The following is a 24,420-nucleotide window of genomic DNA, read 5'->3' on the forward strand; positions in this document are numbered from 1 at the left end:
GCAAAGGAGACCAGAAGTTTGAGTGGAAACGAATGGTGTGCACACCGAATTTTAAGTCCCAGTACTTCGAGCCGGACTGTTTCATTGGTTGGCCGAGATTTTATCAGCTAATATTGTCCGAATGTTTGGAATATTTTCTAAATTGTTCTTTTTGTGGTCGTTTGTATTTGTAATTATCGACAGTTATTACCTTTCCAGTGCAGTTTACCGTTTCAGTGCATAGGTGTCATTTTGAACAATAAAGTTGAGTATTTGTCAAATCAAGTCAGCACTGAAGCGAGCAAATCTAGAAGTCCTTCTCAAAACTTTTTGAAGTTGTTAGTACACGTCTTGTTTACTGATGTTCAGCTGCAATCCACTGAACCATTTAAACTTTGATGAGCTGTGCTGTGCTATTTTTATGCTCTGCAAGCCATCTCATCAATCAGCACATTTTGTTTTTTAAAAGGGAGACTTTTTGTCTCTGATTCTATCATGAAGCTCCCCTAAATGGAGGCTGCGTCGAGATCACGATTCTAGAACTGAACGGCAATTCCACAATTAAATCTAATCAAAAACAATTAAGAGCTATATAGCAAAATTGGTAATTGACTGTGCAAGCAAGAATAAAAGAAGCTGCTATAGTATTCTGACAAAATATGAAAGGAGTGCCAAGTGATGAATATAAGATGATGTGCAGAGATAAAAGAATACAAGAATTGACCTGAATTACGTGTTTTAGAGGACGGAGGCAGGCTGACAACAGATGGAGAGTTTCAATGGTAGAAACCAAGAAAGAATGATGATGTGGAGCAAAGAGTAAAGGACGGAGGCAGGGATAAAGAAATACAAGAATTAAGGAGGAGGAAATAAGCTGGGGTGAGTCAAGAAAGCTCATCTATAGAGAGAATCACAAAGCACGTGTAACAATCATGCATGGAGCATTTAGATTGAAGTTGTATTTATATACAGTCCGGTATAATATCATTTCACATGAACATTGTTCACACATGACCTATTAGCTACAGTTATGGCTGGGGTATAGCTTAGTTTATCTTCTTGTGCTTTAACTGATGTGAAGCTTGCACAACCTCCTCACGAGCCCAGACTGTTTGACCACCCTGTATATGATTCATGCTAAAACCATCCCAGGGATGTAGTCCAGTCATTCTCTCAATAGTCGAGACCATTGCTGAAATTTCACACAAGGTCAAACTGTGTGGGTATAGATGGAAAGAGGGTTTTTAAAAAGGGGGGGGGGGAAAGAAGATAGCTATTACATTGAAAGGGGTGTTGCCGAGTGTGTTTTGGAGGTTTGGGGGTCACCCAAACTACAATTAGCCCCTGCAGCCCCTTATTCACCAAACAATTTCAAAATGCAGGTTTAGACAGTCTTGGTTTAAACGTGTCTATTTTTTTTAGCCATGTTATGGCTGTGGTGTGCAGCTAGTTACAAATGCTGATTTTCAGTCAAAGTTGCTCATCCTGCATGTACTGTGTGTGTTTACATGATAGCATACATGCTAATAGAAATCACATGAAGGCATGAGAATGACGACCATGACTATGAAGTGGAAAGAGTATTTAGAGCTTGTGGGGGGGGGGGGCACTAAGAGAAGGAAAAGGGAGCAATAAAAGAGGAGAACTGCAGTGGAGGAAGAGGGGACAGGGACAAAATGGTCTCTACAGCAGCATCACTGACACACCTAATAAAGATGTATTTTGATTTCAGCTGCGTTTTAAAGAGGTAAGGTTGAGACTGTCAAATCACCACATCAAATCTCAATAAGTCTTAAGTGTGCACTATGAGGACTATATATACAAGGAGTGCCACAAAGTAAGCCATAAGAAGAAGATGTGGTACGAGGTGCAAGGCATGAGGCTCAACACAAAGTTGATTACGTATTTTACGCAACACAAATCCTCCATCGCCATAATTAACCATCAAACTGGATCGTTGTCAAATTTTATTGGAACTTGGTCAAGTTTCTCAAATTCTAAATATTGTCCATATTCATATGCCACTAACATGAAATGTTTCAAAAAGCTCATCCTATTCTTCTACAGTTGCCATGTGAGGATAAAATACATCAAAATTCACCACCAAATGCTATTGCTGGTAATTTAAGTGTCAAGAGCAAGTCAAAAATGAAGGGAGAGTGGTACCACTCAAGTAGAGGAAGAAGGATTTAGATTTAGGTGAGTAACCATAAATACAGCATATTATGGTACAACCACTCACAAGCGCCAACATATATTCACAAAAAGTGTAAGGCAGAAAAGAAGCGGTGGGAGGAACGGTGGTGATTCATCTCTGCTTGGGACTTAAACAAATGGATTGGAGACGGGCCCACGTGAGTCAGATAACTGGCCTTGTTCATATCAGCATATGACTACCCATATGTCACCACCCACTGGCAATATGGCACAGCCACTGGGCAAGTGTCAAGTCAATAGCCTGCATCTATGTCATAAATACGTTGACATACATTCATTTGCATCTACATCTCTAGTCGTGTTGCCATTCTTTTGGGGCCTGAGCTTATTGGCTCGTAGTGAGACGTGTGAGACCGAAGGGTGAGAGACAGGCAGTAACTGTGAGCGTGGAGGTCGAGGAGACAGCAGGAAAGTGACACAGACAGAGATGTGACAGCGTCAGTCATGTCTCCTGTCAGTCTGAGCGTAAATGGCATGGAGAGGTTATTTCAGATTTGTACTAGTTGTCCTCATCTCTGCGTGCACTTCAATATTTGACTGAATCCTGGTGGAGCTTTTTTTTATTGAGAATTACATGTCGATTTTAAAAGTGATTTTGCCATCAAGCTGCTGAACTGCCACCTATGTTGCAAAATGCTGTGAAATCTCTCACTAAATCACTAAAATTGTATAAAAAAAAAAATTTAAAAAAAAGTTTTCAGAAATGCAAAGGGAAAAGCTCAACCACCCCGCACCTCTTGCGTTCTGCTGCACTCGCACGGTGTGGAGCCGACACAGGTGAAGGAGAGCGAGGGGAGATTTTCCACTCGCTAATTGATGGCGTTGACAGCCTCGTTCTTTCACCCACGTAAAGTCCATGTATGGGAAACGCTTTCTACTGTTGGTGAATGACGGGTCGAATCCCTCACTGCTGATGCATCATTGTACTTCTGGACCTTTTCACCTGGACCTGTTATTTTGATCATGTTCAAAGTCTGAGCCACTTGATCCTCGTCTCCATCGTAAAAACCACTGCATCACTAACGTCCTCCGACTGTCTGTCCTACGGTTAAACTGAAAATGCAGACAGAGCGAGGGGGATGCAATTTGAGTGGCAGTGAGTGCGTGTATACATTTGCACACGCGCGCGCGCACACACACACACACACACACACACACACACACACACACACACACACACATATATGTGCAGCCATTCGTATACACACACACACACACACACACACACACACACACACACACACACACACACACACACACACACACACACACACACACACACACACACACACACACACACACACACAGGTGGGCAGTCCGACCGCAAAAACGGTAGCGGGAAAACAGTGAGGGGGAGGAAAGTGAGATCCCTAAATTTCTTTCCTGATTCAACCACAGTGTAAATATTTGTGGACGTTGCACATCGTCCACATTTTCCATTTTCATAGAATATATATACAGTATGAACATAAACATTTTTGTCGATTAGGTATTAAATTGCATAAGACAATAATTTACCAAATAATAGCGATGGAAGTTAAACATATCACTGCTATTTTTACCACTACCATCATTTTGATGCATAGTGTCACATACTTTTAAGTGATTACAGTTAGAGTGAATTTACTAGCTTCCTGGGGGTCCCTGGCACCCTCTCACACTAAGTACTGCCATTGGGAATCTGTACAGGAAGTGTGTGTGTGTGTGTGTGTGTGTGTGTGTGTGTGTGTGTGTGTGTGTGTGTGTGTGTGTGTGTGTGTGTGTGTGTGTGTGTGTGTGTGTGTGTGTGTGCATCACAAGCTGAGAACAGATAAAGTAAAAAAAATACACCACACTGGAGCCACACCGGCAGAGTCGTCTGACAGCTGTCTGGATTAGATCCGGGGGTGAGTGAGGGAGAGGAAGGAAGAGAGAGAGAGAGAGAGAGAGAGAGAGAGAGAGAGAGAAATGACAGAGAGATGAGGGACATCCTGTTCAAAAAAGAAAAAAAAAAAGAGTAAAAAACGAAGGATAGAGAGATTTCATGAGAGGCTTAAGAGTTTAAAGCTGCAACAATTACTAAACAGACAATCAAGAGAAAATGTATCAGCTACTATTTTGAAAATCAGTTTATCATTTAGGATATTTGAAAATTCTTGTCTGGTGCAGCCCAAGAGGACGAGGAAAGTTCAGACAGTGAAGGGAAGAGAGAGAGATACGCAGGAAGAGGTGAAGTGCAAGACCATATTCAAAAGTGCAAAATCATATTCATGGACTTGCCTTTTCACATGTTCCAAATTAAGGTTTTAAGACTCTGTTTTTTCACCTTCCTTAAAAATTCTCTGAGGCTGTCAGAACTATTATGCTGCAGCCATATGAAAAAGAAAAAGGTGATATTTCTCCTCCATATTGTGCAGGAAAATCCTCTTGAAGCACTTGGAAAGTTTAATGTATTCTGCATATTGAAGCCCACCTCCTCTCCAGTCAGGGGCTGTTATGCAATACCGAGGTGTTCAATCTTTCCATTTTCCTGCTCAGAAGTACACCGATGCCACAAAGTTCAAAAGTAATTTGAAAAGCAGATTAAACTAAGGATTGACTGAAACAAGAAAGGAGAGGAACAAAGGTTCACAAAGCTAGTTAGAGAAAAGGCAAGCTCATAGATGACATTGTTACGTAGCGTAGATGTAACTAATACAAAATATTTCATGTATGAACAATCACACGTATGCATGTTTTGTATTTAAAGGACATGTTTGTTGCTGTACAAAATAGGATTGATCCAGTAATAAGCATGTACGCGCTCTGTGCGCCAGGTGGTAAAATGCAGGTCATGAGTGGAGGACAGTAATGCTGAGTTATGGGCCTGGCAGTGCCCTTTGAAATTATGTTACAGAGCCATGGACTCCTCACATACCTAGTTCTTCCTAAAACACAGCGCTGTATTGAGATGCAAAGACTGCCTGAAAATGCAAAACCAGCCTCACTGTCATTTTTAACAGCACCGTTTCAAAACAAATCATTACGGCCCGATCAGATATCCAGCACCATTCATCTTGAGTTAATGGAGGGTTGACCAGCTGCACACAGTGGACTTCTCTCCAGAGCGGTGCTCCTCTGTGCCTTGCTTGGCTGTACTTGTGTTAAATTGTGCTAAACTTAATAGGAAAATCCACGACTCGACTGAAAGTAAATATATCAATGAAACAACAGGGTGTAGTTCCAAACACCAGAAAGCCGATGGTTACCATGACACCACAAAGGAGAAACAACGACAGTGTTGAGCTCGGTGTTCCCTTTTCACGAACATTATGGAATTACATCACTGTAAATCAGAATCAGCAATGTTAAATCCAAAATGACCAAACACTATATAAAATACCAAGAGTTTAATTTGAATGCAAAATTGAACAGGGTAAAACAAGATATTTTGTTTGTTGTGGAGAAACAAAAATCATCAGTCACAGAAATATTGGAAAAGACAAAATTCCAGTCCAAAGGTGCAAAAGGGAAAACAATTTATAATACAGATCATAGATGAAAAGGGCAGTGGATTAAAGTGAGTTACATGATTCCTACTGAGACACTGCTGCCAACTCTACACCATGTAACCCAGAGATGAAATTGCATAATAAAGAATTTTACATCTGAACGTTATTACTGTCAATAATTATATCACATTGGGTGTCAAACTAAAGTGCTGGAAAAGAAATGCAATAAATCATCCTATATCCCAACTGCATTTCTTTTTTTTCCCATTCCAGGTTTCAAAAAATTGCTGTCGTATAAACCTTATCATTTTGACAATGATGATGTAGGGCATTATGGGTAAAAAGTTTGACATGATCAAATGCTTGTCTCATCAGATAGAGATAAATAACCGGATGAGTAAATCAGGAGCATCCGGCTCCGATGGTTTGCCTTATTTTATTTTGTGCTCAAAACGCACATCAAAAGCTGAAACACAATCTTAAAACCCGTGGGACTACGTGGGAAAATGTAAATATCTTGCATGAAATGATAACTTTGTAATACTCAACCAGAACCCTGTCAGGCTAGAAGAGGCTTTGGTGAAACAAGCAAGCGTCAAGTATCAGCCTGCGGTTTTTATTCACCAACAGCTGCTGTTTAGCCACCAGTTTAGTTTCTGCGAGTAAATCCACTTTCTGTAAAGTTCAGCTGCACTCGGCAGAATCATGCAGGATATTTTTCTGCTGGATATTCTTTCTATAGCTTGCGCAGACGGTGTCAGCCGAGTTGACGGTGCTCGGATGCGGCACAGGACGTATCTGCTGAAGGAATGCGCCACGTGCATCCCGGGCCACCAGCGAATGTGTTTCGAGTAGATTGGATCTAAACGCATCCTCGATGCCTCTTGGGTGCATTCACACCCTGATGTATATTAAGACCTGTCTATTTTTGATCGGATTACCCGACACGGATTTTAATGGCAGGTGTGAAAATGGGTCATTGTGAGCGGACAGCTGTACCTGAGCTACTGCTGGCCAGGTAAACCATAGATCAGATTAATACTGCACTAACTCTGGCTCAGCATTTGAAAAAGAAGAAAGATCAGCAAAAGCTCTGCTGAATCGCCAGTGATTTGAACTACTCGGCATTACACAGACACGGTCAGGTGTTGGTTAAGAGTGCAACAACACAGATGCTCTGACTATAACCAAACGTAAGGATCCTCTCATTAAGTATCCACATTCTTTAATAATCATGCTTGTCTGTAGCGGGCCACAACACTCTGAAGTATAGCAGCTGAGACGGAAAAAAGGTTACACTTGGCAATCAAGATAAACTTATCTGTGATTATACAACAGAACAATCAAACTGCACATATGTAAGTGCAGTTTATACAGAAATGATTCAATTACAAATTACTCACACATGTATGCAAAAAGGTCGATGATATTTCCACAGTAAAACATTAAAGCTCAAAGATTACCATGAAAACAACGCAGATAGATGTAAACTAAGGGGGCCTTGTAAGTGTTTCCACATCTGTCCATTCTGTAGTTTAGAAACAGACCTCTCTTTCAAAAACATAATCATGAAGCAAAATTAATTTTGTATTTTCAATAAAAAAAAATTAAAAAAAGATTTTGCTTATTTGGGCCAATTAAAACGTCACATGTAACGTGATATTAAGAGATCCTAAGTAACAAATGTTTTGTTTGTGATTGCAACAAGTGCAGTGAAAAATGTGGAAACAAATGAGCAAAATGTGCCGCATAATTCTTTCTGCGTGTGCAGCGTGTAGAAATCGGTTGTCTCCTATATTTCCTTTAACATGAACTGCTAAAAACAAACGACAGATACAGCTGGAACAGCTGCATAATAGAGTTTATATAAACATTTCCATAGGATGAGGAGGGCCATGTGTGCACTAAGTGAGTTTACGGAACAGTGTAGTGTGTGCGGTCAATTGAAGTACACGCTAGTGATGTAGACTAAACAGAGCAGGAGGAAGTTTGGGTAGAGAGCTCGGTGCCGCACTACAAACAATAACCACAACACAGTGACCCTAGACGCTCGAGGCAAGATAAAGCAGACACACACAGTTTCAGACACATACAGTACAGCAGCATCATCTCTTTCTTGATCACGATAGACTTATCGACAATGCTGACGGCATAAATTAGCACAGTACTCACAGCCAACTGGTTCAACTGAGTTATTCGTTGCAAAGAAAACAAGGGTCATTGACTAAACTAATTATTCCTGCCACAGACGGTGCAGTTTACACCAATGCCCTTATGCATTACATAACCTAAGACTAGTTCACACTTTAGGAGCACTACCTTCTGCTTCAGATGCCCAGAGCTAGAGATTCACAAATAAGCATATTGTCCACACAGGAGTCTTTCTTAAACTAGAGCTCTCACTTCTGTTTTAACTGGTGTAGGACAGTCACATACTTCAATATCATAAATATTTTTTATAATTAGACTGCAACAAATTCATTATATTACAAGGCATATTCAATAAATTGGTTTATTATTGTCCAGTTCTCTTATTTGAGATTAACGGTCTTTGAATTTAATAAGATTTCAAACATCTACTTACATTTTAATAACTCAATGTTTGCATTTTTGAGGTTCTTCAGCATACACATATGCCCCTACTGATTGCATCCATCTATCACTTTTTCTTTGCACTTCAAGCGTGGTGACAAACAAGCAGAAACCCCAAAGGCTGAAAAATGAATCCAATGCCAGGTACCAAACACTGCCGTTCCTTGGATGGCCCATTGAGTCTGGGGATTTCTATATAGCACCCCCGTTTAAATTGTATTAGGCCTAAAGTTGCACATAATTAAGGGTGGGCTCTAGTTGAGTGACAGGTGGTTACTGTGACAGTTGACTAGCTGCCTGCAGGTTTCAGCGATGGACTGTCAGCCACAGCCAGACATACAGACGGAAGCCAAATGGCGTATTTATGTACTAACGCTCACTATTCTGAGGTCATAAGTGTGCACAGATTGACAAATATGGAAACATGCAGTGCACGAAAAGTGCCCAGATGATTCAGTCAAAATGACGTGTTTCTTTTGTGTGCTAAACAACGGGCATAAAAACTGGGTCAATATTAGATTTTTAATCGAATAGTTGAGAATTTTGAACATTAGTTTTGCTTGAAATGCCCAACCATAATAAAAACTCATTCATTTCTGGGTGAAATAATTAAAGCTGGCAGATATGTTGGCGGGTGATGTATTCATTTGTAACGGTTAGTTTTGCTAAGTGTGGAACTGCAATGTGCGATTTGAGACAACACTTCCCTGTCCAAATTCAAGTACTTCACATTTAAGAGTCCTATATCTTAGCGTGAAAAGGGAAGTACGCCATCTGGAACACAACCAGTGACTCTCCGTGGCGCAGGTTTCAGTTCCCAGGCTTCATTCAGCCCACCTCTGCTCCATCCACACACCACCTCATTGCCCATTTTTGGATTAGCCCACACATGGCATCATGAAAACAGGAACATGAGTAGTCAGTCATAGGAGAGGCTGTTGGTGGGGAAAAAGAATAAGAGAGGACTTCAAATGTGTTACCAGAGGAGAAAAGTGTCAAGATGGCAGGAGCTGATGGAAGGAGTGATGACGACAGGAGGATTGACAGCAGGCTGCACATATAAGCTGCTCTCCTGTCCTGCAGATCCAGTGATAAATATTTGAGCTGAAGCACATAAAGACACAGAGACACCAGCAAGCAAAAATGTGCTCTCACACACACACACTTCAAATTACTAAGAAAAAGAGAAACCAACTCTTCCACACTCAGAGAAAGTTAAAACAAGGAGCCAAGTAAAACGAGGTGTCTGATTCCAGACAGAAGAAAAGCCGGAGGTAAGCAGTATGGAAATGAGCAGGTAGGCTTGAGCATATTATATTTTAGTGCATGCTGGGTAAGACAGACGGCACAAGCACTCCTAACACAAGTTGCCCACTGACCTCCAGACACAAACAAAACACTGCCTTTTCACAAGGGCGGAGGGTGGAGATATATGGTGGTTCATTCAGACCAGCAAAAGCTTACTTATCTGAATGCTTGGGCAGTTCAGGTTTATGAGCAACCTTATATAGGACATGCACCAGTTAGTCATCAATGTTGTTGTTGCAAATGTTGTCAAGGCAAACACTTTCACCCCATCTATGTCTGTTGATGTCAGTAGAGTCGCACATATTCAGATCAAATCAGTGGAAATCTAAAGATCAGCCCAGTATCTTTGAGGTCATTACAAGTATCAGAAATGTTAAGCACTGCCTAATAATCGTTTCATAACTGGGTCAAACTGCACTTTCTGCCAGAGCACTGCTTGTTCCTAAATTAGGCTGGTGCCAGGGATACATAAACCCGAGAGCAACACACCAAACACGTCACTGTATGACTCACACCTATTGTGTGCTGATGAATCATAATCATTAACTCTGGTCCACATTTCAACTGTCAGAACTGCTGTTTTCAGAGAAAAGAAAAATGAAACAATTGAGATGCAATGAAATAAATTACACCACCAGTACATGCATCGTTCAAGCACCCACACAACCAACATCCAACAATGCGATGATTAAATGTGACAGCCACTATCTAATCAGCTTCATCCAAGCTATACGGAGAGAGCAGCCACACTGACGAGCAGAAATGATACTGCCAAGCTAATCCATGGACAAATGAGTCACGTATGATAATAAGACTGCTTTTAAAATGTGAAATTGCGGACTAAATATGAAGAAATACGTGTTTTACCCCACCTCTGAGATTCAGGCAAACACAGAGAAATATTCCCTAATAATTTGATTTTCTCCCATTTCAGGCTGCTTCACTCATTCAAGCCAATGAATATCTGCTATTTAACAAGATTACCATATCTCTCCTTTTAATTCTTTATTAATTCTTCCAACAGTCTAATATGAGAATAGCTTATCCATAATGAAATTGTATCTTAGCAAAACCATATGGATATCATAATTTGACAACGCCTGTGGGTTTCTCACTGTCACTATGGTGCACTCTCTGAGTAACACTCATTCCTAATATTTTAGGAAGCCGACACGCCTAATTTAGCGCAGCATCGCGTGCTCACAGCACATCCTGTGGAAGCTCAATTCTGGAGAGAAGAGTGCCTCTGCGTGCATGTGCAAACGTGTGTTGGCCTTCTGTTTCGAGAACACAGATATTGCATGTGCACATACAAGCAAGCTGACACACAGATGCTGACAGTGAATGCTGAGACAGTGGTCTCTGAATATTTCCCAGAAATGGTCTGTGCTCTGGCAGTAATGCTGGGCCTGGAACTAAGGCTGGATCTTTATCTTAATCACCAGCTTCCTGGCTTTTCCCTCTTCAACACACACACACACACACACACACACACACACACACACACACACACACACACACACACACACACACACACACACACACACACACACACACACACACACACACACACACACACACACACTAGCACCAGCACCAGCTTCCCCAAATGTTCAAACGAGGCAGACATGAACACACAAAGTATGACAGTGGATGAAAAATATACATGCGGGTTTTCCTTGCTTGCCTGAGTGTTACACGCTCTCACAGAACAGGAGGAATCCAGAGATGATTCTTCCAGTCGTTCCCTGCTCGCTGCATGCCAACTGGAGGCTAATGGAGGAAATGGATCACGTAGACAGACTCCCCTTCCTCACAGCAGCCAAGAGGCCATATTTGAAAGGGGGGGGGGGGAGGGAGGTGAGAGATGGATTCATCTCCCTGGTCCTATCATGTCATTCACCTTCAGGAGACGCCAGCTTCCATCCAGGGAAGGAGACTGAGGGAAAACACCCTGTTCTTGCTCATTTTCAGTAAGTCACACACTGTGCAGGAGACAGGGGGTGAGGTGAAGGACTACACCAGTGTCTGCTCCCTGCAGTGTTAGAAATATCCAAGAGTGCTGTCTTTTACAGGCTTGGCAGCGAGCGCTGTGGGGACATGATGACACACCACCCACCAGCAAACTCAAACCAGGTTGTTGATTTTTTTTATTTTTTTTTTAAATGCAGTGAAGGATGACTAAAGTAGGGATGAATCCGGTCAAACTCCTGAATCCTGCAATGTGTAGACACACCCTACACAATTTCAAAAAAATGGGCAAATTCTAAACTACTGCTGAAACAACACATTTCAAATTCAGCTGCCACTGACTCATCTAGAAAAAGCTTGACATTTGTAGAGGAGAATTTCAAAATCAGAACTAGTTACATTTTCTGTGAGGAGCACAACTACCCTCAGTTTGCATCAATGCTGTTATTTATGCTTTTCAAATAAAACTTACATCAGTGAAGAATTACAACTTGTGGCCAAAGTAGCAGAACTAAAAGACACAACGTGAGAGCCTCTGCAGGGGTAACTTTCCCCAGTTTGAAACAGATGTAAGCGTCGTCAGTGACAGCACAGCCTGTTACTAATGAATAGAATTGATTGTGCAATCAATTGTGGCAATGAAAAGACCTGTGGCTATATTAATAAACAGGTACAAGCGAGACAGAAAAAAAGATTTACATGGAAATTCATCATTATGTAACTGGATATTTATTGGAAGGCACTGTTTAATGGAAAGCAATTGTTTTACTGTGATTTCATTGGCTCAGAACACATGGTGGCGAGCTGGAATGGGTAGGTAGGTAGGTAGGTATATACTTTATTAATCCCCGAGGGGAAATTTTTTTTTATTTTTTTTTTTTAGAATAAACAGAATAAAGAGTGAGAGACATATGAGGCTGAAAACATCACGTAACAGACACATTTAAACAGATCTTTAAATTTTTTTTTTAAAAACACTCAGCAACATCTGTAAATCTTTTTGATTGAATCTGATTTCAAATACAAATGTTGACTCTATCTGTTGCTGGGGGCGTGCATGAAAGTTAAGATGCAGAAATTGAGGACAAAACCCAATGAGATTTGATAATAAATAAACAAACGGTTATCAAGCGGAACAATTCTTTCAAATCCCTCAATTTCCTAAGGATTCAAGCTTGTTTAGCCAATTCTCTCCAACAGACAAAAAAAAAAAAACATGCTAACTATGAGACCGCAGAGCAGACAGAGTAAAACTGGACTGGTATGCACAATGCAATGTTTGGTCAAAATGTTCACCGTCTCAGACGCATAAATCAAATGTGGCCACAACTAAACACACGTGTAAAGCATGCCATAAATGCACAAGACTAAATGAAGACTTTGCATCACCGATGGTGACTGTGTGCGCAAATTCTGGCCCTCATATTTATCATATGAACCCCACACAAGCACTGTCCTCCCTCTGGTGAAGGACAGACAGAGAAATGTGTCTCTGGTCGGGAAAGACGCTCTCTGAGGTTTCACATTCCTGGGATTCCGTCTGAAGACCACTGCAGCCCATTTAAAACCATTCCCCATATGGAGGGGAAAAAGACCCAGGACATGCGAGCAGGAAAGGCAACCGAGTAGTAGTAAACACATATCCCATCACAATGATGTTACTACGTACTCTCCGTGAGCTGAGCGGTCGTCAGTGAACGACAACAAACTTATCATTTGAGTGATATACGGTTGCTGATAAAAAAAAAAAAAAAAGATGCCGATGAAGAGTTGGAAATCTGATTCCGGCTGAAAACCGTACAGTCGATACAAAATACTGCTCCGAGGCTTTTAATTCTTACAAACTCTTCTCTGGTGAGTTTCAGAGCTGATTTTAGGATCTTACTACTTGTGCTTAATAAAGCCTTGAATGGTCAGCTGTGAGCTGTTTAACCACTATGAGCCTGCACCTGATTGCAGCCCGAGATCCTCCAGCTGGGCCCAACAATTGGGGCCACAACCCTGACTTGTTACTGAAGCCTTCGCTGTTGATCTTTCAAGCAGGCAAACTATGTCCTCTTTTAAATATCTTCTTGAGACTCACTTTTATCGAATAGCTCGTCTTAATTGTTAATATTCGCCTGTGTCTATATATTTTATTCCACCTTGTTAAATTCTACGATTTGGATTTTTATTTTTATTTGTATTACTGTTAAGCGCTTTGTTTTTTGAAAGTGCTCTAAAAAAATTAAGTTATTATTAGAGATGCAGGCTAAAGATAAAAACCCAACGAGGCTACCTCCCTCCTAGTAAAACAACGACACAGCTCTTCCAGGCAAACCAGAAAATGTCTGCTTAGTTTAATACATGTTATTAATAAACAGGCATATTGTAGCACACCACATAGTATATTAGTGTCTATCTCCTGCTTTTCCTCAAAATAAATCAGTGACATTGGGAATCATTTGTGATATGATTTATATAATTTCATATATTATTGTGGCATATGAAGAAGCTCTCAGATTTGAACCTGCTGAAAGTGCCTCAAAACGTGAGTGTCCTAAAGCCAAGTCATAAAATGTAGCAAAGCTTAATTGCAGATAAAAAATAATAATAATAATAATAATAACTACATATCACAACATTAAAAGATGATGGGACTCGTCAGTGACGTCAGCCTGCTACGTTAACACAACATTTACAACGCTGTTGTCATTGCTAATGGCTGCTAACAACCGAGGCTCATTCACTTTGCCTCTCTCGGTGTCGCTCGGGGCGTTTGTGGTCAATTTAAAAAAAGATATTAATTCACCGAGAGGAACAAAAACAAAAACAAACCAAAAAAAAAAAATAGACATAAGATAGAAGATGAGCTGAAAGTCTTCGCATCACTCGGGACACACGGTGTCCGGCTCCACAATCAGCAGACGTTATTTAGCATGCTTCGGCTAGCTACGGCTAGCTTTGCTAACGTCTCCGGAGCGGTGCGGGAGGTGGAGAAGGTGGAGGAGGTGGAGGTGGGCTTTAAATTCACTTACCTGTCAACCGCAGCTTCACCGGGCCGTTTCTCCTCACTCCTTGGTTAGACATCCCCCTTCGCGTTCCAGCTTGATGAAAATCGACCAAAAAAAAAAAAAAAACCCAAAAAAACCCAACAACAACAACAAAAACCCAAAGTGTTCTTAATTCACGTGTGAGTTTATCAAACAGGTTTCTCCCAAAACAAATCCCGCCGCTAGCTCGGGGTTAGCTTGTAGTATCACCATAGCAAATCACGCCGACCGCGCAGGCGACACCAGCGGGCTGATGACCGCACCGCTGGGGCGACGCGCTCCACGCGGACACCTTTTCTGCAGGGAAGAGAAATGACGACGGTCCCGGGAGACAACCATGCCGCGTGCCACGAGGACCGATCGCAAATCAAGCGTCTTCGCGTCCGGACGGGCGGCTGCTTGAAGTGAAGTTGGACGCGATGATGGTTGAGGACCGAGCTGGTGAGGAGCTGCTGCTGCTGCTGCGAGGCAGCGAGGCGGGAGGGAAGGAGGGAGGGAGGGAGGACACGGCAGCATATCCGGTACGACCCTTCAAAATAAACTTACAATTAAAACGACGCGTTTATTTGATGCCAACTATTTCCCCACCGGCGCTTGAAATACTTTTCTTTTTGAATTTGTTTTTGTTTTTAAATTTTTATTTTCATGTCTATATCGAGAGAGTTTGGCGCAGTTCAGTTGAGACAGAGTATTGCAGTAGTACTGAGAACCCCCTACCAGGTTAATACTAATTAATATATTAGGCCCTGGGTAAAAGCACACATTAATATCGAAGCTATGTGGGTTCATCAACCCAGTGTTAAAAGAAAAAGATGACCGCCTCAAATGTAATGTATCTGGTATACATGCTAGATAAAAAAATTTGGTCTCAATCACTTTAAAAAAAACAATAACTTATTAACATTTGATCATTATACACCCAATGCCTCCTGCATAAACCAATAAACATGATAAGGGTTTTCCTAAGGATGGATCCTGTATAAATGCAGGTCTCCAGTGAGTCTCTGGGTCTGGTTCTGGTCCTTCCTGCACCCTCATGGGTCACCATACAGCCATACAGTATAGCTTAATATACTGTGAAGGCATTTAAACACAAATTTCATTCATAAAATCGTTTACAATACTATAGACACAACAGGGTCTTTATAGCATTCAGGCTCCCGACAGAGAATGAGCACAGTGTCATCTAGTGGTGATAAGGAAACAGAATTGCATTGCCTACTTCTCACCAAGAACCGTCTGTTCTCACCTCCTTCACATTCATTGATCAATCCTAGCGTGTTTCTCTGTTCGTAGCCTGCTTTTCTGTCTATTTCTATGTCTATTTATGTCTGTCTGTTTTAGTTTTTTTTGCACACTGAGAGAACAAGTTACAACCAGAGTCAAATTCCTTGTATGTGTAAACATACCTGGCCAATGAAGCTGATTCTGAATAACCATTAAGGAAAAATACTTACAAATGAATAAAATTTATTTACAAATATTTTTTTCAAAACAGGGATATTTTGTCTTTGTACTGTTATGTACAAAGTTTAAATGTCTAAAAAAAAAAATTGCAAAAAAAAAAAACCCACATGGTAAGACTGTTTTTGTTTTATGTTACAAAGAAGAAACTAGACATGTTAAAACTGGAAAGTGCTCTGGTCCTCAGCGATCTGGAAGGCGAAGCAGTCTGCGCCGGCCTCAGGAACCACAGACTCATCTTCATTCTGAAAGACAAGAGGGCCACGAGGACAGAAGCCTTAGAGGATAAATCAAGTTGTGGCATGTTTTGAGGATGGTCATAAGACCATCCTCAAAACACACAAAAAATTAAAACATATTCTCCTGAGCCAACAAAGGGAATTTTGTGAAATGGTTAATATTATTGGCAAATTGTTTGCAGTCAATCTGCACTCAATAACCCATAAGGAAGGTACATTTATTAAAAACTAAACTGAATTTGAAAGTATTCAGGCTCTGTGCTGCAGCACTTCAGGTTATGGTAATGTCTTGTTTGCTTTAATTATTCTTGAAATGTGTTTTCAACTTCACTGGATTCCACCAGTGTCAACCTGAATTGACTGAGCATAGTTTAGAACAACATTTACCTCTTCAGAGAAGAATGTGTCTATAATGTTGAGAGATGACTTGTAGACAGCATCATTGCCATGGGCCTGCAGTGCCTCGATCTTGTCCAAACCACCCAACTCCTCGATCATTAGGCACAGTTTCTCGGTCTCACCAGTTTTGGCTGCCATCTGTGAAGAAAGGAAAAACCATCTTAGACCCACAGTTCCCTCACATAAGAGTTTAACCTGCAACTGTAATCGGTTTTAATCTGTGACAGTCAAAAATCACTCTGTAACATCACTGAGATCCAATTCTGTAAATCTCCATGTTTCTTAATCTCAGATATGTTTAGTGTTCATCTATGTTTTTCCAGGAACTAAAAACAAATGTCTGTTGGCAGAAGTGTGTGAAAGGTAAATTCAAAGGCTAATGTCTATTCAAATACTTAAGATTCTTCAAGTTGTAGGTAATAGTCCATTATTAGCCTTCAGGCCTGCACACATGGCTGGATCCCCACAAATAGTTAGAAGTTAAGTGCCTTTCCTGAAATTGCCACAACTGTAGTTTTCGGTAGTTGTCTTTTAAAAACCCACCCTACTAGTTTTTGCGTGTATTTTCCAATTTACTTCAAATAGAGGTTCAAGTATTACTGCACACCAAATCTCCAATTACTATTTCTAGATAAAGATTATAGACTTTTCTGAATAGAAAAGATGTGTTTCATAACCAGCTTTTTCAGCTTCGCACATCAAGTCACTCATTTCTCATCATGCGTGCGATCAGATATCTAGATACCACAGTAGAATATACAAGATGTGCTGATGTGATCACAATTTAGATATAAATCTACTTTTACTGCATTACTGCAATGTAAATACTGTATGATGTTCTCCATGAACTCTCGAAAATAAATTGTCTGTATATTGGTTTTTATAATACACCAAGAGGAATTGATAAAGTCTACAACAACCCTCTGAGGACACTTGTAATGTCAGATGAGTTGGGGTTAAAACCAATTCAACACATTGCCCAGGTTGTTAACTGTAGCATTTTCATTGCCCTGCAGTTAAAAGCTTTACCTTGCGAGGCAGCTGGATATGCGAGATTACAAAATCATCTTGTCAGGCTTCAAGTTAGGCACTTTTCACTTCACCACAGTGGTTTGGACCAATCAGCGTCCGAGGAGTACTGGCAGCTACAGGTGGTGTTCAGGTTTGACAGTGAGAACCTACGACGAGGCCTCCGGAAGAGGTTAGATGCTGCTATGGCATGAATTGCATCAGAACTGGAGACGGCAAGAATGGTCTCTATCCAAATTGCTAATTAACTATCCTCAGAATGTGCCTCGCTGTTTTTGTTTCCTCATTGCCGCTCTCCTACAATGTGAAATGGTTTGTTGAGCTGATTGGCTAAAGTTAGCCCAACACAGACATGATAGACAGATGGTTCATCCAATCATCTGCCAACTATTTTAGGTTCCTTCCCCATTTCCAAAGGTATTTTCTCAAAGGGTTCTGTGTAAAAAAAAAAAAAAAAAAGTATTTCTTTTTTATATACCTGTAAAATATTGCAGACTGCATCCAGGATGACCAGGATCAACTTGCTGTCTTTGACTGTCAGTAGTTTCAGCAGAGGCTCTAGCACGTTGCACTTGACCAGGTAGGATACCTGATCCATTGATCCACCACTGGTGTAATTGGTGACAGCCCACACTGCCTCCTTCTGGGTCTTGTAGTCACCCTAAACAGAAAACACATCAGTAGTACAGTAGAAATACTGGAGAGGTTCTAAAGGAGCCTCCATTAATAGACAAAACATGAGCATGAGATGTTTAAAATAAATGCCTTAGAAAATGAGAAAATTTAATTAAAATTCACCCAGTATGATTTACGCCAATAGGTCTGCTTTATATTTCTATCTGTTCCTGTGCTCTGACCTGCTGGAGAATCTCCACCAGGATGGGAATCAGGCCGGCATTGATAACTTCCTGAATCTGGTTGTCCTTGCCGGCAGTGATGTTGGACACTGTCCAGGCTGCTTCTTTCTGGATGTTGTGCTTGTGGTGGCACAGCAGGGAGGGGAGCATTACCAGGGCACCTGCATTCAGCACACACTGGGTCTGCTCATCTGTCCCAGTCACAATGTTGCCAAGAGATCTCAGGGCTGGAGTCTGGGAGGTGAAGGGAAGAAGTCAATTATTTGAAGTACTCATGATCTAGAAATTATATCAGATACATTTTTGACATGTCTGGCAGAATATTAACAGATGTGATGTTTCAAGCAATTACATTTAAGGGCACAAAGACTTTCATCAAACTCTGTCATGATGGCAAGAATAATTAGTAACATACTAAAAGAATACTGGCATTGTAGACAGTGGTCTATCCGAACTTTCAAATGTCACAATTTGACTTTAATACATTTAACAATACATACCACAATGGGGAGCTCCCCGCAAGCGAGAAGCTGTACTAGACGGGGCACCAAGCCAGCTTGCACCACCACCTCTATCCTCTCATTGGAGCCGTCGGTCAGATAGGACACAGCCCAGCAGGTGTCAGCCAGGGCTTCCCAGTCGTTGTGGTGCAGGAGGCGCATCAGGGCCGGAAGCAGCTGCTGCACCGCCGCCAAAGGAGGGTCTGGGTTCTTGTTCCGGCACAGGTTGGAAAGCGTCCAGGTGACGTTGCGCAGATAGCCAGACTGGTACAGTGAGTGGAGAGTCATGTGTTGTTTTAGAACAATGAGTCATAACGTAATAGCTGTCACAGCAATATGCAGTACACAGTGACAAGACTTATTTATTCAAAGAGTTCTCAAAAAGAAAGCCTCTCCAAACAGAAGAAGTTCAGTTTTCAGCATTAGTCCCTCAAAACAAAATAACCTCAGAGTATCACGATGTGTAACAACACAACACCAAAACTTTTAATAATGAATTTTTAGAAACAGATGCAATTTAATAAAAATGTTCAGTACAAATGTTAGAAAGGCAGCTCCGGTGCTCTTTGTGCATTGTGGATAACAGCTTTTAAAAAAAATAAGATAAGATTGACTTTATTAATCCCACAGTGGGGAAATTCCGTATATATGTAAATAAGAGCTCAGTAAATAAGAGCTCAGTGCAGCTGATTTGCCTACACCAGTTATGTTTTGTCATTTTGATGCGAGGTATGAACAGCAGTCACACCTCATGCCAGCATGCCATGCAAAATAACGTTTCTGTTAAAGCCAGCACCGTAGTATTACTTGATGGACACTCACAGGAAACACAGACAGGTCAGGGGAGGCCAGCAGGGCCAAGAGTGGCTGGAGACCACCGTGTTTAATCACCAGATCTCTGTAATTGGATCCATCACCTAAATTTAGGAGGCAAAGAAATTTACAGTCATCTCTAGCAAATAAATTAAAATTACTGTAGGTTACTGTATGTGGTTAACATGAAAAATGCAAATAAAAGCCCTCAATGTCCCAGGCCAACAAAAATTTCAGACCGAACAAAGGAAGAATAATTGTACACAATAATCTACAGCAGATTCTGACATCTCAAAACACTAAACAATATAACGGTGCAGAATGTAGTCACGGAGACAAAGCAGGAAAACAAGCCCACGGTACCTGCAATGTTACCCAGGGCCCATATGGCCTGCTCGCTGATGTGCTGGTGGGGTGACATCACCAGGCTGATGAAGGCTGGAATGGCCCCTCCGTCTACTACGACAGTGGTCTGGTCGGAGGTACCTGAGGCGATGTTAGTCAGGGCCCAAGCGGCCTCAAATTGGATGGGAGGGCATTCAGACAGAGCCAGAAAACTAACGAACCTCGGGATGAGACCGGCAGCGATTATGCTGTTGATCGGTGGGTGCTTTTCTCTGGAGAGGAGCTTTCTGTACATCAGGGAAAAACACAGCTGGCTAGTTAGTGAAAGCAAAGGACCTTCAAGGAAAAGGCAAGGAAAGCTGCAACACTGTTAAATATCATTAATAACTACCTCAAAAGCAATACAGGTGATATCTAGGGAGGTAGGGTATTAGATTTGTTTGCCAATATCCAAAATGCAAATATTTTTCAAATATTTTGGCCATTACCAAAACCGACATGTGCAAATATTTGTTCCCACCTAATAGCCGGGAATATAAAGTCTCTTAATATATTATTGTGCCTACTCTTATTGTGATACTCAATTAGCAGATGCATATATAAAATACAATGCTTTTCAAAATGTACAAGTTCACTGGCCAAAATTGTAAAAAAAAAAAAAAATTAATAAAAAAAAACAGGCTAGGTTATGTAAAACATGCCATATCTATTTTTATGTGACAATGTATTTCTATCAAAACTGCAAGATTTGTTCAGGTTAAACAGGTTTTGACAATGCTTTCCCTGAGACAATCATTGCAAATAACATCAGACACTTTAAAAACCCTACACACTGTATACCTAATGGTGCACTCTTTTTCTGACTCAATGCAAGAGAGGTGATGACTTCATGTTGCACCCTCACACCAGGCAGGGAGGATTTAGTCAAGTCATTGAGCAATAAGTCATGATCACATTAAATTGAATTAAATTATAAAACATTCATTTTGGGACGATCCCAATATTTCATTTTAAATCCTTAATCAAGCCATGACGTGACGATATTATTGTGCATCACAAATGACATAATGACATTTTAACAGATTTGGAAACAGAAGTGCTCTTTTTCTACTCAAGAGAAAAATGCTGAATGACCCCTTAAGAATATGTTTGAACCCTTAAGAGAATTTGAACAAGTTACGGACACCAAGTTGTTGGTTGCCTGGTTTGTGTGGAAGCATGAAATCCCACAGTAAGTGTAGGTGTGTGTGTGTGTGTGTGTATGTATATGGTTGTTTTTTTAACATAAAGAAACTGAAACCCTTCAGTTAAACTACTATTCTGAATACTTTTACCTGGCAGCCTGTGTTGCCTGCAGCTGATGATCTATAATCTGGCTGTTTACACCTCCAACAATCTCCTCAACAGACCAGTGCTGAGGAGGCTGAAAACAGAAGCGAGAGAGGATTACTAGCCTGTAAAGCTGGGTCAAACACCAATTAAAAATAACCCTCTTCATTCAGTGGAACACGCTTGGAATATGTTTAGATCAGAGTTACAGGTTCAGGGCAAAGCAGATCAATTGTTAAAAACAATAATCTTGACAACCTAATATTTCCTGGTCATCAGGAGTATTGTACCTGATGCCTCCTATTTTAAAACCAAGTCCAACACCTTTCACAGTGTTGTCATGTGTCAGACACATGGTTTGCTTGAAGATTTTCACTGACCCTTGACCACTGTGTGCAAACAGAGCAGGCTGACCTCTTTTTAAAATCAGCCCGTAAGGTCCATGTTGGATAAGAATGTTTCTCCAGGGAGAAGACAGTATTGGCACTAAAGCGATTTTAGCTCAATTAAATTATGTAACCAAATGTTTCAAACATGAAAAATACACAGAGAGCAGCTGTATTTATTTCAGGTCCATCCTGTTTGCACTCACAGACGAAACAATAGAGTCAGTGTTGTGGAAGCAGTGGTGGAGAGAGTATGCAGATCTTTTACTTCAGTAAAGGTTGCAATACAACCATGAAAAAAATACTCAATCACAATTACCGGTCCTGCATTAAAATTCTTACTTAGGGGAAAGAACACAAGTACTCATCATGCAAAATGCCCCAGTTTAGAGTTATATTTATCATATGTGAATTACTGGAATATTACTTCATTGGCAAGTAATATAAGCAGCATATTAATGATGTCATGGTGGAGCAAATTTTAACACTTGGCACTGTTGGAGTGTCGACTTTATGTATATCGATGCATACATAGCAACTGATCATACATTTTAGGTATAAAATATTTATCTGAAAAGTAACTTGTAAATAAAGCTTTCAAATAAATGTAGTGGAGTCGAAAGTAGCCTCAAATGAAAATATTGAAATAAAGTACATACTGTACCTCTAAATTATATTTAGGTACAGTATCTGTGCTAATGTCCCTCATTACTTTCCACCAGTGTGTGGACGGGACATTGGAGATGAACGAAGGCTTGATTAGCTGCAGGCTACCTGCGCGTTGGGATCTTTCTCCTGAAGAGGAGAGGTCGGCTCATCCAGAGGGTTTTGGACGTTTCTCCTTTTCAGGATCTGATCATCTTTCTTTGCTTTTCGCAGCTCCACGTTGACTTCCGCCCTCCTGCGCCTGAGCTCCTGAAGGTGCCGACACCCAGACACACACCCACACACCCAGACACACACACACGGGATAACATTTAGCGGGATTAACTCGCTCTATTAATTTTCTAACGCCGGCTGTTCGTGGCGGAGCTTACGTTGGCATCTTTCCCTTTGTTTTTGAACTGGTTGAGTCGAGCTCCGCTGTCAGCTGACATTCCGGACCGTTGAGCGAGACGATCGATTCCACCGATCTTGAAGACGTTTCTGTGTTGAAGCAGTTTGACGAGCTCACAGTTAAACAGCGCACCAACGGCTGCGTCCACCACCTTCATTAACTTTGTGTTAGTTTGTTAGCAGGCAGGCGGCTAAGCTCACTGGAGGGCTGCCTCGAAGCCAAGCCGGTTATCTAACACCATGTGGCCCAACGCACACGGAACCAATGTACAAAGCCCACCCCCCCCCCCAAAAAAAAAAAAAAAAAAAAAAAAACCGAACCCACTGAAAATTCGTGGGAACAAAGATTAGACAATCAAACTACAAGCAACAAAAGAAAAGAAACTAAACAATTCATGTAACGACACATTTCTTTAAAATGTATATTTGGCCACAGATCATGAGCAACGTGCTTACCGTCCAGATTTCTTGTAATTTTTTTTTTTTTTTTTTTTTTTTTTGTACAACAGACGTGACGTCATATTTATACAACCCCTTTTTTTTTTTACTGCTTTATGATTGGTCCGTTGGACTATGAGCGCCGGCTCGTTGCACACGGTTGAAAAAAAAATGCATCAAACAAGAAAGCCGTTGTCAAAGGCAACCGCTGGCAGTATCGCGAGATAAAGTGGCTACATTGCGCGCAGGCTGAATGCCATGGAGGACTACTACTGCTTTGTCTGGCGTCCCCATTGTACCGCGGGTAACTATTTATATGCTATACTGAACGTCCAATTAATCATCGACAGAAATCCATGTCCAAGTGTCTGTTTACACACTATCTCTTAACTGCATATAGCATGTTTTCCAAGGAATGCGACGTAACGACCCAGTGGCCTAATGGATAAGGCATCAGCCTCCGGAGCTGGGGATTGTGGGTTCGAGTCCCATCTGGGTCGCATTTAGCTTCCTTTTCAGGGCTTCGGGCCAAGTCACTACAGTGAATAAAATGTATAACGTCTTCATGCTTTGCACCTCCTTTCACCGTTCAACCTTTCCCATTGAGCGGCAATAGTTCCAACTATATTATCAATATATTTAAATACTATTACCCAGAGCAGCACGGGTGTATTATTTATAATTTTGGCTTGAGCGATCATTACAAGCGAAGGTCAAAATAAGTAAAGAAACACGGTTTTTCTTCTATATCAAAACCCATATTCTTAAGAGCAACCACAAACGTGTAACTTTAATGGTCATATGGAGTACAATAAATCAAAATGTCTCACTGAAAAGTTATTATATCTTATGCAATTAAGTTTTTTTTAATGCTTTTCCTGTTTTGCTTCATGCCTGTTGTTGAAAAAATTTTTTTTAAATGTAAAAAGAAAAAAGGGGGAAATATATAAGGGAAATGGTGAATTAAATGTGGTGCAAAATCTTCAAATCTTTCAA

The 24,420-nt window shown here is 40.9% G+C and overlaps 2 protein-coding genes, 1 long non-coding RNA gene and 1 other non-coding gene across 4 annotated transcripts in view; 2 read left to right on the forward strand and 2 right to left on the reverse strand.

Moving 5' to 3' along the window:
• Nucleotides 1–15,034, reverse strand: part of LOC138630794 (E3 ubiquitin-protein ligase SMURF2-like) — a 60,695-nt gene extending 45,661 nt beyond the window's left edge. The window contains exon 1 of the mRNA XM_069715363.1: nucleotides 14,555–15,034. Within this exon, the coding sequence (XP_069571464.1) occupies nucleotides 14,555–14,606 (52 nt within the window). The 5' untranslated portion in view covers nucleotides 14,607–15,034. The remainder of the gene's footprint in view (nucleotides 1–14,554) is intronic.
• On the forward strand, nucleotides 12,234–12,497 carry LOC138630809 (uncharacterized). The gene is made up of 2 exons (XR_011311666.1): nucleotides 12,234–12,354; nucleotides 12,439–12,497. It is a non-coding gene; the product is annotated as an uncharacterized lncRNA (long non-coding RNA).
• A 1,113-nt stretch (nucleotides 15,035–16,147) lies between the features above and the next one.
• Nucleotides 16,148–23,451, reverse strand: LOC138630830 (importin subunit alpha-1-like). Its single transcript, XM_069715408.1, has 11 exons — nucleotides 23,443–23,451; nucleotides 22,968–23,076; nucleotides 22,705–22,845; nucleotides 21,550–21,638; nucleotides 20,234–20,502; nucleotides 19,880–19,974; nucleotides 19,058–19,321; nucleotides 18,558–18,791; nucleotides 18,179–18,361; nucleotides 16,660–16,809; nucleotides 16,148–16,278 (listed from the first exon to the last, which is right to left on the reverse strand). The coding sequence occupies exons 2-11, from the start codon at nucleotides 23,025–23,027 to the stop codon at nucleotides 16,192–16,194; spliced, it is 1,572 nt and encodes a 523-aa protein (XP_069571509.1). The 5' UTR covers nucleotides 23,028–23,076; nucleotides 23,443–23,451; the 3' UTR covers nucleotides 16,148–16,191.
• Nucleotides 23,452–23,851: 400 nt separating this feature from the next.
• Nucleotides 23,852–23,924, forward strand: trnar-ccg (transfer RNA arginine (anticodon CCG)). Its single transcript has one exon. It is a non-coding gene; the product is annotated as a tRNA-Arg (tRNA).
• The last annotated feature ends 496 nt before the right edge of the window (nucleotides 23,925–24,420 follow it).

This window comes from Brachyistius frenatus, unplaced genomic scaffold (genome assembly GCF_029030835.1).
Source record: "Brachyistius frenatus isolate BFR_SWC_R1_liver_20210118 unplaced genomic scaffold, ASM2903083v1 Contig_142, whole genome shotgun sequence".
NCBI classification, from domain to species: Eukaryota; Metazoa; Chordata; class Actinopteri; family Embiotocidae; genus Brachyistius; species Brachyistius frenatus.

Bases quoted from the DNA above. Each gene is read 5' to 3' on its own strand.
- LOC138630830 (XM_069715408.1), bottom strand. From the start codon at position 23,027: ATGTCAGCTGACAGCGGAGCTCGACTCAACCAGTTCAAAAACAAAGGG. The intron at 19,975-20,233 runs GTACCGTGGGCT...TCCTAAATTTAG, and splicing joins GGCCCTGGGTAACATTGCAG to GTGATGGATCCAATTACAGA. The intron at 16,279-16,659 runs GTAAATGTTGTT...CTTGTCTTTCAG, and splicing joins ACACATTCTTCTCTGAAGAG to AATGAAGATGAGTCTGTGGT.